The 12,906-nt window shown below is 40.6% G+C and overlaps 1 protein-coding gene across 1 annotated transcript; it reads left to right on the top strand.

The window, feature by feature from the left end:
• Positions 1 to 7,682: 7,682 nt before the first annotated feature.
• Positions 7,683 to 8,471, top strand: LOC120109610 (36.4 kDa proline-rich protein-like). Its single transcript, XM_039123384.1, has one exon. It carries the CDS (start codon positions 7,735 to 7,737, stop codon positions 8,281 to 8,283), a length of 549 nt encoding a protein of 182 aa, XP_038979312.1. The 5' UTR covers positions 7,683 to 7,734; the 3' UTR covers positions 8,284 to 8,471.
• The last annotated feature ends 4,435 nt before the right edge of the window (positions 8,472 to 12,906 follow it).

Genomic DNA, 12,906 nt, shown 5'->3' with positions numbered 1-12,906 from the left:
GCCTACGCAGCCCCTTCCTCCTCCTCTCTCTTGCGGTCCAACCAAATTTGCGCCAAGTAAGGAGCCGCTTTGCTGCACTTGGGTCTTCGCCTTCTCTCCTGAAAATTTAGTTTGCTTACTTTAATTTGGCATCTACTAGTTGTTTTGTGCTTGGTGCTATACCCTGAACATCTGAAACACACGTTTTCACCCACCACACAATACACACCGGAACCCTCTTTGTAGCTCTCTTATTATTAATTGTAGAGCTAAACCTTTGCTGGGAGACCTACAAGGCTCCGCGTTGCCCGAAAGTCTACTGGACACCTACACTACTTGGTTGTAGCTACTTGTTGGCTAGCGTCTCTTTCTAGTTTTTAGTTTGGAGTATCTCTCAGCTTGAGCATCGTCTTGTGTTATATTGAACATACACTTAGCATTTTCATCGTCTTTGCATGCATTTGGTCTACTTCACATCATTATTGCCCTCCTTTGATAGGATAGCATATAATTGAGTTCAATCATCATATGCACCTTCGTAGTGGTCGTGTCCTCTCACATTTCGATACCCAGTCTACCATGGATGCTCGCATCGAAGCCCTATTGAAGGTAGTCGAAGACTTAACCACTAATTCTACCCAAGCCGATGCCCGCCTCGAGACGGTTGAGTCCTCCCTACAGCGACTCATTGAAGCCAAAGATGATAGCGAAACCCACTTCCCAGGTCTTGACTTTGATGAAACCCTAGAACCCCACGACTCTGTTCGGCAGGTCAAATTTGACAATATACCTTTATTCGGCCGTCACCATGCCTACCCTTGCCCTAGAGGATCAGACACTTTCCCTAGTGCTGACCGAGGTCAATGCTATATCGTGGATCCTAGACACCCTCGACCATGATGACGATGTGTGAAAGGCATTCGGGTTGAGGCCCCCACCTTTGATGGTCACCTAGACCCAAAGGTCTTTTCAGATTGGTTGCACGAAATGGACTACTTTTTTGAGTGGTATAATTTATCTGAAGACAAGAAGGTCCGATTTGCCAGGATGAAGTTCATTGGTCGAGCAAAACATTTTTTGGCAAAGCATCGAACAATCGCTAGCTAGAACACATCAGCCTGCTATAACTGATTGGGTAGAGATGAAAGAGAAACCGAAGGAGAAATATTTACCCTTAAGCTACCAAGCTACTTCTCGACCGATGGAATACTTTGCGACAAGGTAATCAGTCTGCTAGTGATTACATCATCCAGTTTGACAAATTTATGATGCGATGTAATGTGGCAGAAAGTGAACGTATGGTCCTGAGCCGATTTCGACATGGTCTTAATGATGAGCTCAGAAAGGAACTCGTCCTTCGAGAAATATCCACCCTCGACCAGGCCTACACATTCGTCCAAAATTATGAGCAGGTAACTAGGTCTACATTTGCTCGACGTTCTGACCTTCGAGGGCCACCCACCAGTGCTGCCCTTTCAGGATTCCGACCTTCACTTGGGCCCACGTCTTCTAGACCTATTTCCTCCAACCCTACCCCTAACCGGGACACTAAGGGCAAGGGCATTCTTGGCGAAGCCCCAAAGGCAAGTTCTTGAGTCCAATGCTTTAAGTGCCAGGGTTTTGGACAGGTTGCTTCACAATGTGCGAATACATCTCTTGTCATTGAGGTGCAAGAACAAGAGGATAATACCGGCGAATTGGAAGAACAAATCTATGAACCAAATTTAGACGACATCTACGACGTCGATGATGATTAGGAAGAACGTACCGATAATTTAGGATGTATCCGAACCACAACTCCATCGGTTGTGACTGCTTCAACTCAGTCCGCTATGAATGTAGTACGGTGTGCCCTCGCCCAACCCATGAAACAGGTTGACTGGAGACATACTTCGATCTTCCACACTTTTCTTAAGTGCGGAGACAAGGATTGTAAGGTTATCATTGATAGCGGGAGTTGTATTAATGCAATATCTTCAAACATTGTCTCTTGTTTGGGTTTGACTCCAGTCCCTCAGACCCGACCTTACAAGGTCTCCTAGATTGATACGTCTTCTATCCAAATCAAAGAATGGTGTCTCATCCTAATTCAAATTCTTTCGTATAACAACACCATTTGGTGTGATGTAATTTCGATGGATGTGGGTCACCTAATATTAGGAAGACCTTGGCTGTTTGATCTTGATGTCACCATCTTTGGTTGATCTAATTCTTGTTCCTTCCTTTTCGAGGGCAAGAGGATTAAACTAAATCCCCTACGGCCCAAGACACTTGACGAGGGTAAGAAGACAAGTGCGCCAAAGAGCAAGGAACTCCATATCCTGAGCCCTTTCGTATTTGAACCGGAAGTCTCTAGTGATTCTATAATGTACGCTTTACTTATCCTCGAAAACCAACTGCTTCCGCAAAGTGAGCTACCATCGGAGGGTCAGCTTATTCTTAAGGAGTTTTTCAAAATTTTCCGTGAGGACCTCCCGAATCACCTACCGCCCTTGTGTGACATACAGCACGCCATTGATCTGGTTCCGGGAGCTACCTTGCCTAACCTACCCCACTATCAAATGAATCCTTCTAAGCATGCTGAGCTGCAACGGCAAATTAATGAGCTTATCCGAAAGGGGTTCATTCGTGAAAGTTTGAGTCCGTGTGCTGTACCTGCATTTCTAACTCCAAAGAAAGATGGCACGTGGAGAATGCATGTCGACAGTCGGGCCATCAACTGAATCACGGTCAAGTACCGTTTTCCCATCCCTCGGCTCGATGATATGTTGGATATGATGGCTGGCACCACGATCTTCTCCAAAATTGATTTAAAAAGTGGATATCATCAAATCCGGATCCGTTCAGGTGATGAATGGAAAACAGCTTTTAAAATAAAAGATAGCATGTATGAGTGGTTGGTCATGCCTTTTGGCCTCTCGAATGCTCCTAGTACTTTTATGCGGATGATGACACAAGTACTACGACCTTTCATGGGCAAATTTTTAATCGTGTACTTTGGTGACATCCTCATCTACAGCTAATCAACGGAGCAACACTTCGATCATTTACGACCAGTAATGCACAACCCTGTGGGATGCGAAACTGTATGCTAACCTTAAGAAGTGTTCGTTCTTCACTTCTCATATCAACTTTTTAGGTTACATTGTCTCCTCAGAGGGTTTGTCTGCCGACCCTGATAAGGTCACTGCGATAGTCGAGTGGCCCGAACCTAAAACCCTCACTGAGGTTCATAATTTTCATGGGTTGGCTACTTTTCACCGTCGTTTCATTAAGGAGTTTAGCACAATTATGTCCCCAATCATTGATTGTCTAAAAAGGGACGACCTTCATTGGACTAGCGCTGCTGCTAACGCGTTCCATGATATCAAGAAAATGATGATGGAGGCGCCGGTTATGCGCTTGTCCGACTTCAGTAAGGCGTTTGAAGTAGAGTGTGATGCATCTAGCCTTGGTATCGGTGGGGTGCTTAGTCAAGAACATCATCCCATTGCATACTTTAGTGAGAAGTTAAACGACGCTAAGCAAAAATACTCTACCTATGTTAAGGAATTTTACGCCGTAGTCTAGGCTCTCCGGTATTGGCGCCATTATCTCCTACCCAATGAATTCATTTTTTACTCAGATCATGAAGCTCTTCACTACCTTAACTCCCAAAAAAAATTGAATTCTAGATATGCCAAATGGGTTGAGTTCCTTCAAGACTACACTTTTGTTCTTAAACACAAATCGGGTGCCTCCAATACTGCTGCTGATGCACTGAGCTGTCGCGTGACCCTACTCTCGACCATGTATGTACATGTTACGGGTTTCGACAGACTCAGAAATGACTACTTATCTTGCCCTGATTTTGAAGAACTCTACAAAACCCTCGGTGATGGACAAGTACCCTCAATCGATGGATTTTATCTTCAAGATGGTTATTTGTTTAAGGCAGTGAAGCTCTGTATCCCACGGACGTCGGTACGATATTTTTTGGTAGGGGAAGTACATACTGGTGGCCTTTCCGGGCACTTCGGACGTGATAAGACCATCGAAGAGGTGGAACGTCAATTTTTCTAGCCTAGCCTAAAACGGGATGTTGCTAAAATTACTATCCAATGTTACACATGCCAATTAGCCAAACACCGAAAACAGAACACTAGTTTCTATAGCTCTTTACCGGTATCTGATCGTCCTTGGCATGACATTAGTTTGGACTTTGTGCTTGGACTTCCCCATACCGTCCGAAAACACGATTTCATTCATGTCGTCGTGGACCGTTTCTCCAAAATGGCCTACTTCTCCGTGTTCCAAAACCTCGGATGTTTCCAAAGTGGCCAAACTCTTCTTTGATGAGATAGTTAAACTCTATGGCCTTCCACACACCATCGTGTCTGACCGAGATGTACGTTTCATGAGTTACTTTTGGAAAACTTTGTGGCCCTCGGTTGGTATGAAACTTAAATTTTCTATTGCCTATTATCCACAAACTGACGGCCAAACAGAAGTGGTAAACCGAAGTCTGGGTAATTTTTTACGGTGCCTTGTGGGCGAGCATAATCGTAACTGGGATTTAGTTCTTCCTGTCGCACAGTTTGCATACACAATTCGGTCAATAGGTCCATAGGCATGAGTCTATTTGAGGTCGTGCATGGTTACAAAGCTCGAAAACTTTTAAATCTTTTATCCATGTCACCATATGTTAGGATTTCTGAGTCTGCACGCACATTTGCACAACATATTCATGAGTTACATCAGGATATTTAAAAGCGCATCCATACCAGTAATGCTCAATATAAACTACAAGCTGATTCTCATAGATGGAAAAACTATTTCTAACCTGAAGACTATGTTATGATACGTATTCAGCCGGAGCGGTTCCCGCATGGGACCGTTAAGAAACTGCAGGCTCGTAGTGCTGGGCCATTTCGGGTATTGCACCGGGTGGACACGAACGCCTATATTATTGACATTCCCTCTGATTTTGGTATCAGCTCTACTTTTAATATTAAAGATCTGGTTGCTTACAAGGGTCCACCATCCATCCCTGATGACCCTTTCGTTGAGGCTTCTCTTGAGCCCGCTACTTCCCTTATCCCTGATTTCCTACCATCTACACTTCCTTTGCCTCTCCCACCAGCACAGAAAGAACTTATTGATGTCATTTTAGATGAGCAAACTATTTTATCCAGTGCTGGGAGCATTCAACGTTTCTTAGTTCGTTGGTGTGGATGCCTAGAGTCCGATTCAATTTGGATTACACGGGAGGAGCTTCAGCGTATTGATCCAGACCTTTTGGAGTATTAGCAGAGCTGCACTGAGCCGTGTTCGTCGAGGTCGACTTCTTCCAACCCGGAGGGAGTTGGTGCGGACACCAGTACGGAACCGCCTGTCACGTAGGGCCACGGTCGTCGCAGAAGGAGGGTCCAGCCATTTTCTTTATGGCTGGATTGATTTGATTCGTTATGGTTGGATTAATTTGATTTTATGTTATTTTATTTTATGTTGATTGGATTTATTTGCATATTATTATTTTAGGGCTTTTATAAGATTATTTTATTTGTAGGGATCTTTTGTTATTTTGTAACCCTATATATGGGTTCATGCACTTGATTAGGGTTAATGATGATGAATGATTAAATTGCGTCCCTCTATTTTCTTCCTCCTCCTTTCTCTATTCTTCCCCTTCTTTCTCTTCTCTCCTTTCCCGTAGCCGTTCTACATCATGGCTCCTATAGATCCAATACATCTACATCAACATATAAATGTGACAATCCCTCTGCAATTAGAGTGGATGCATGCATGATCTACATTATGAAACATCCAAAATTTCCTGTTCTTTCATCGGAAAAGCTTCAAGAACAAGTCACACTCTCATACAAACAAGAAGGTAATCTTGTTGGGGAAATAAAGATAGATTACAAAAGAATTTCTCTTAGATTTGACATTTGTTGGATATCTCCCTTAGGTATGGTGACTACTCACGAAGGTGAGTTGAAGAATGTTGATAAGTGAGCTGGAAACTCCCAATGAAACCAATTTTCTCAACTACTCTCCGAATTTTATAGCATAGCAGCCGGATTTTTGGACTACTAGCAAAAAGACATAGTGAAGGAAACTAATTAGAACAAACACCATGTGATTGCTGTTAAAAAATATTTGTTTGAAGTGTATCATGTAGCTGGTTTGATTGAAATTTGTGTCCCCAAGATGCTTCACCAGTTACACTGCCTAATTAGAAGGCGCAAGTTAAGAAGAAGAGAAAAAACTAGACCCAAAGCTAACATGTGATCGAAATCTCATCCTAAAAAAAAACCCTAATTTGGTTAGAATTTTGGTCAAATTCATCGGCCCAAAGCTAACTTGGATCGAGCTAACTCACATGCTCCCCTTGCTTTTTAGCATAATTTTCAGATGCATCTTTCTTTTTCTACTAAAAACATGTTGTTAGAAATAATACTTAATGTAACCGTGGTGCCCGGGATCAAATTGTTCTCTAGCTTCAAGTGGCACAGCCAGTTGTGATGCATGGCCGACAACCATAGTGTTGCATAAGTGAGAATTTTGTCCCTTGTGCGACGATTAGGATCAATTCATGGAGGCCATCGGATGTCACTTGCTCCAATTGCAATCACCAATGACAACTGGCTATGGCCTAAATTAAGTCTTTTGTTTTTACTCTCTAGCTTGTTTCCACCATGGATATTGTTTTGGTTTTATGGTAACCAAGAATGCCCAAATGAAGCCAAGGACATAGCTCAAGTTGGAGAGTAATGGTATGATGCATTCTTTTCATTGTCCAATTCTGTGAAAGAGATGAGTTACCTTCCAAGTGCCTCACCGTCACTACGATCCAAGCAACAAACCGCACCCTCCATGTTCTCCTGCCCCTAGAAAGGAATTAATGGATTTTCTGCATGAACCCTAGAAGACTTTAAATTCATACAAAGCTCCATTCTTCTTTTTTTCTTTTCTTTTTTCCTTTTTCTCAACAAAACTCCATTTTTTATTAACTTGTAGTTTTACATAATCGTATGCAATTCAAATTGAATGCAACAACCTCTCGATTCGAAAGTGAAATTGATGCAACAACCATTCGATTCTTTTTTAACTTGTAGTTTTTCGCAATGATACTGTCTAGCTAGAATCGTATTAGAAAATGTTCATGGGTCTCTATAAACAACCCTTTGATTCTTTGTCTAGTATTTTTCAAACATGTTAGTCAGGTCTATCTTTCCATATAAATTGCTAAAAGCTAAAAGTTAAACAGAAATTTGACAGCCATCAGTAACTGTGACATGTCATAATTAATGATGGCTTTGATATGAAATCTTGAAGCACTAGAATTTTGTCCAACACATAAAATTGAATTGAGTTTTCTTGTTTCAAAGCTAGCGATTATGATATATCATAATGATGGTTTTAATATGAACTGTTAGAATGCTAGAAGTTTGCCCAAAGAAATAAAATTGAGTGATTTGTTTGATTTGTTTCTGACTTCAGATTCTAAGCTTGAGGTGTTTATTTCTAAGATCAAATTCTCACAAGGGGTTATTCACAAAAAAAAAGAAGAAAAGCTAAAAGGATAAATCACACCTAAAATCATCAAGTACAGATAAGCAAGGAGAAGATACGACGGCATTAGAAAGGCATTGCGAAGCCACCTAACTAAAGGATAACCACAAGCAGTGTCCCCTGCAGTGTCTATAAATCCAGCCCTACCCTCTCTATATTCAGTAGCCCAAACACATAGGCTCTCAGTTCTCTTGAAGCATGGGGAAGTATGTTGTGGCTAGCCTCATACTCCTAATTAACCTCACATCACTCCTTCCTTCTCTTGCTTGTCCCTACTGCCCTTATCCAACCCCTCCTCCCCCTAAGAAGAAACCCCCAAGACCACCATCACCACCAAAGGTCCATCGTTCCCCTCCTCCGCCACCACCATCTCCACCCCCACCATCCCCACCACCACCATCACCACCAAAGCCAAAGCCATGCCCGCCACCACCATCACCACCACCAAAGCCAAAGCCATGCCCGCCACCACCCAAGGCGCCATCATCCAATTGCCCGATCGACACGCTAAAGCTCGACGCATGCGTCGACCTCCTTGGAGGGCTTGTGCACATTGGAATCGGCGAGGATGCGAAAGAGAAGTGCTGCCCGGTCCTCGAAGGGCTCGCCGACTTGGACGCAGCTCTGTGCTTGTGCACCACCATAAAGGCCAAGCTCTTGGGCATAAACATCCTTCTGCCCGTTGCTCTTGAGGTGCTGGTGGACTGCGGCAAGCACTTACCATCTGACTATCAGTGTCCTTCTTAGGTTATATAAGCTTGTATCATGTCTTGTGATATGCTTTCATTTGTGTTGGCTTGCATCCTTACCTTCTGAAGCTCGTCATCGTGAGAGGTTTAAATGCCTCTCTGTCCGTTTATTTGAAAGTTTTAAATAAAAGTCCTCCATGCCTGCTTCTATTTATTTTTAAGAATGAATTATTATTATTATTATTATTATTCGTGATATGCTTTGATTTGTGTTTGCTTGCATCCTTACAGGTCTGAAGCTCGGCATCATGAGAGGTTTAAATGCCTCTCTGTCCGTTTATTTAAAAGTTTTAAATAAAAGTCCTCCAAGCCTGCTTCTATTTATTTTTAAGAATGAATTATTAAGATAATTATGTAGGACCATAATTTTCAGATGTGCTATTAAAAAATCAGATCTAAAATTTTTAGTTGCTAAATTATTAGGATAAGCTTAAGTTTACTCGATAAAATTACTCATAAATAGTTTAAAAACTAATAAGTTGTGTTGATTACATTCTTCCGTTCCCCATTCATCATTCAAAGAAAGAAGCTTCTCTCTTGCGCTTGTTTCGACAAATCTTTGATCGTTCGACGATAGGTTTCAATTATTCATTATTCATTGGCTATTAATTGAATTTTTAGATAAAAAATTATATGAATTAACACTCAACCTGGAATCTCATGTAGTTAGAATACTAAAGTCTATGCATTGCTTAACTGGGAGCAACGGTATATAGCCTGGCCTGGTAACAAAATTTGCCCTTCTTTTCTTTGATCCCAGGATTAAATATCTCAAAAAATCTCATAAAAATATGAGGTGCCGAGAGCAAAAGACCAAATTAATTATAAAAACGAGGGCTTATTGATATTGAAATATACAAGCTGAAACCAGACCATACTAAATTAATGCAACAAAGACGTCGCAAGGTACGTGGGGTTTGTTTCCAACTTTACGTTTTCACGGAATCTTTCGACCAAAAAGAAAGGAAAACAAGCTACAAGTACGATACGACGCCTAGTTTGACGTGGTTTAAGAAATATCTTAGTGATTGAGTGGAAAGCAGCTAAGACAAGACCCAAAGACTTTATTAGCGTCTGGTCAAGTCACCCAAACAAGATTCCCTCTGTATCTTTCTTTCACTTTCTAGGTAACCGATTTCTATTATTTTACTTGCATGTTGAGCCAGGGCTTCCTTTCTCTTTCTAAGAACAAAAAAGAGGAAAAGGTCACCCAAACGACAAAGAGTTTGGATAGCAATCTGCTCAAGCCCAAGGGGTTAACCATATCCTAGCCGGGCTGGGCCAAGTATGTTCAAGTTCCATTCATGTATCATTTTAAATGAGCTTGAATTGGCAATCTTCAACTCCTGTTTTTTATAAAACTCTTCACTCAATCCCAATATGGCATAACTTATGCTCGCAAAATTATCTTAAAGTCACAAGAACCTTTCTAACCGATTGTCTTCCTCTAGTTACTCAGTTTATGTTTCTTTTTTCCAATATTCTCTTGTAAGACATCATTGTAATTTTTTAATACTTCTATAATAAATTGGGGGAAGTTTCTCACTTCCTTCACTTTAGGATATTAGGCTTGACGGGTTGATGATTAAAAATGTTAAGTTTGGCCCGTCTTCTAGGTGATTAAATTATGAATGAGCCACCGGCCCACCACCAAGCTGAACCCTAACTCTTCCAATAACATCTCAATTAAAACTTGCTGCCTTAATCACTCTCGACCAATCCACCCCTCTCCTCTATGTCTTTCAACTTTCGCGGTATCTCTCTTCTTTCTCCTAATTAACCTAACACCGCTCCCTCCTCTTTAAGGCAATCGGTATTGCTGATACCTCGCTCTTCCTTCTTAAGAAATAAACCATCACCACCACCACCACCAAATGCCAATTCACTCTCGGCAACGCCACAACCGACAGCTAAAGCCATGCCCCCTTACCCAAGGCACCAATAGGAAAGTGGCCGGTCGGAAGCTCAATGCATGCATCGACATACTCGGAGCGCTCGTTCTTATCAAAATTGGAAAGGAAGCAAAGAGTACTTGAAGGGTTCATTGGCGTGGATGGAGTAATATGCTTGTGCGCCACGATGAAGAACAAGCTTATGAATATGGAAATTCCAAATTTTAATCTGGGTCAATGTGCTAAAAGGAAAACAAGAAAAGAAGCATCAACAACCTCATGCAATTATGTAAAGAAGCATACATAAGAGACAGACATCTCTTATGCAATTTTTTATGATGGCAATAAACATCCATAAGAGTTACCGCCCTTGTTGTGCCAACTAATGAAAAGAAGCATCAAATCATAAAAAAAAAAAGAGTAAAAAAGCATCAAAACCCGATTGGATACAAGTGAACATGAACTAGTGGGCCTCTTTTCATGAGGATCAACTAATGAAGATTGAGTTCAGGTTGTCTCTTTTGTGTGAAAGAGTGATTCGTCTTCTTAGGGATGTCAGTTGTTGGATAGTGCAATGGCCGCTTCAAGATCTGTACATATGGATGACAAAAAGAGTTCAGAATGCTTTGAGAGTTGTACAAGATGCATTCCAACGGTTAATATCGTGAAAGAAAATCAACCATTCTTAAGATACAACCCGGTCCCTTGAAGATTAGGTATGAACTGAGTACGTTGGGAGCATTTGATAGGATCAAAAAACGCAGCCACTGCCTTTTCTTAGCATAGGATCTCCATGACTCCGGAACCTTCTGCTCCATTTCAAAAGCAATAACTTCCACCAATCATAGACTAACCTATCAAGGCAGAGAATTGATCCGATAGGAAAGAAAGAAATTTTTTTTCAATCCGCTCAACTAGAATCTCTCAAAAAATAACTAGAAGAAGATAGAAGAATTTCGAAAGTAGAGCTTAAGTCGCTTTTTTTTTCATTGATGATTAAAAAAAATTGAGATACATAGTCTATTTATAATGGTAAGGTCCGTCCTTACACAATTTGGATCGGTTCCTCTTCCTAGTTTTAGTAGGATTTTTTTTTCTAAAATAGACATTATTAGTAAAAATAAAAAGCTAAAATTCTTGAGGAAGTAGATCTCGACTTTTATATCAACTTTGCCTTCTATCGCTTCGTTTGATTTTTTTCAGATAGAGAGTTATGCCCGATCAAAAAAATTTCTGAAAAGAAAACTTTCAATTTGATCGACTCATTTCGGATTCCAAATAATAGAATTTGGGCTCTATTGCTACAAGTGCCCCCCTCAAAGTGTGAGGCATTACGTCGTAGATCTTAAAATATTATTTGATTTAAAAAAAAATCATCTCAATCGAACATCGTATGACCAAGTTATGATCTTCAGAAGTTTGGCCTGTTACTCGGCTTTCCGATGCGGCGGATCTTGCTTCTGAATTCTGTACTGCTCGTAATGGCTAAAGTAGTTCAAATTAATATTATGGAGAGTCTCTTGAATTAAGAATAAGTCGTTACTTCTTCAATTTTACTTGTTATGACAATTTGTCCATGCATCCTATCAATGCCGTAATAATTTTTCTGCCGTTATGAGTTGGTTTGTTCCCTAGTGCTAGAGGTGCAGATAAGTAATATTTCCCCAGTCCCGTCGGTCAAAAAGGAATAATATAATAATTCTGTTGTTTACCGCATCATAACAACCTCATGCAAGCAATGGACATAACAATCATTGTATGATATCTTCCATTGCTTACAGAATAAAACAGTATTTGTAATTCAAAGTCTATTTTGATGATTTATGAAAAAAGGTTAATATACACATAATTATATTTTACGAATAATGATTCAAGCAAATAATATTGTTATTTGTTATTATTATATATGGGTTTCTCTTAACTTGTTCTAAAGTAGTAGTCCCCAAGATCGAATGGGAAAATCGAGGTTGTTCTTTCAGCTAACCTTGAGGGGCCTTCACAATGGGACAAAATGTTATTGAAACATCTTTTTTACTTTTATTTTTTCCTAGATGAAAGTTATTAAAACATTGTTGGAACTTAGAACAGAAACAGTTCATAAAAATTTCCATGAAGACTGGAGTTTCTGAGTGATGATGAGAGAGGGAGAGAGGTTATTTCCTGAAGCAGGGCAGAAGACTATTATGGAGTGAGATCTCGGACACCTCCTTTGATTTCTAATGGGCTCAGAAGGGACAGCCACTATTATTATGATCTCAAAGCAAAGGATGAAACAGTGCTTGAGGTTACAACCTTATTCTAAGTTCGTCCTGACCCCAGATTGGCTTGAGGATGCCAAGAATGGCAGAGCCTGAATCAAGGAATTTCTATCCGTTGGGATGGGCTGAATTAGGCCCAAGTTGTCACCGATTTCGGACGTCCAGCTTATTAGATCTTGATCCAACACAAGCTTGAGTCTAAATTTTAGCCTGGGCCTTTTCAGGTTGGATCTTTGGGTTGGTGCAGTTCATTGACATTCTTACTTATATGCTTGAGCATTTTTAATCAATTGAAAAAAAGACATTGTAATGCTGAGAAGCTTTTAGAAAACTAGAGATAATATAGCTAAGTGCAGTTTTGGATAATGTATCAAAGTTATAGTTTGAGATGACATGTTGTAGTTCAGGCAATGAAGTTTGTTCTCCAACAATAACACTTGTTGTGATGGTGATTTGTTAAGTACTAGCTAA

Source organism: Phoenix dactylifera, unplaced genomic scaffold (genome assembly GCF_009389715.1).
Source record: "Phoenix dactylifera cultivar Barhee BC4 unplaced genomic scaffold, palm_55x_up_171113_PBpolish2nd_filt_p 002492F, whole genome shotgun sequence".
NCBI lineage: Eukaryota > Viridiplantae > Streptophyta > Magnoliopsida > Arecales > Arecaceae > Phoenix > Phoenix dactylifera.
The sequence above is the reverse complement of the archived record's forward strand: the minus strand, read 5'-3'. Positions and strand labels throughout refer to the sequence as shown.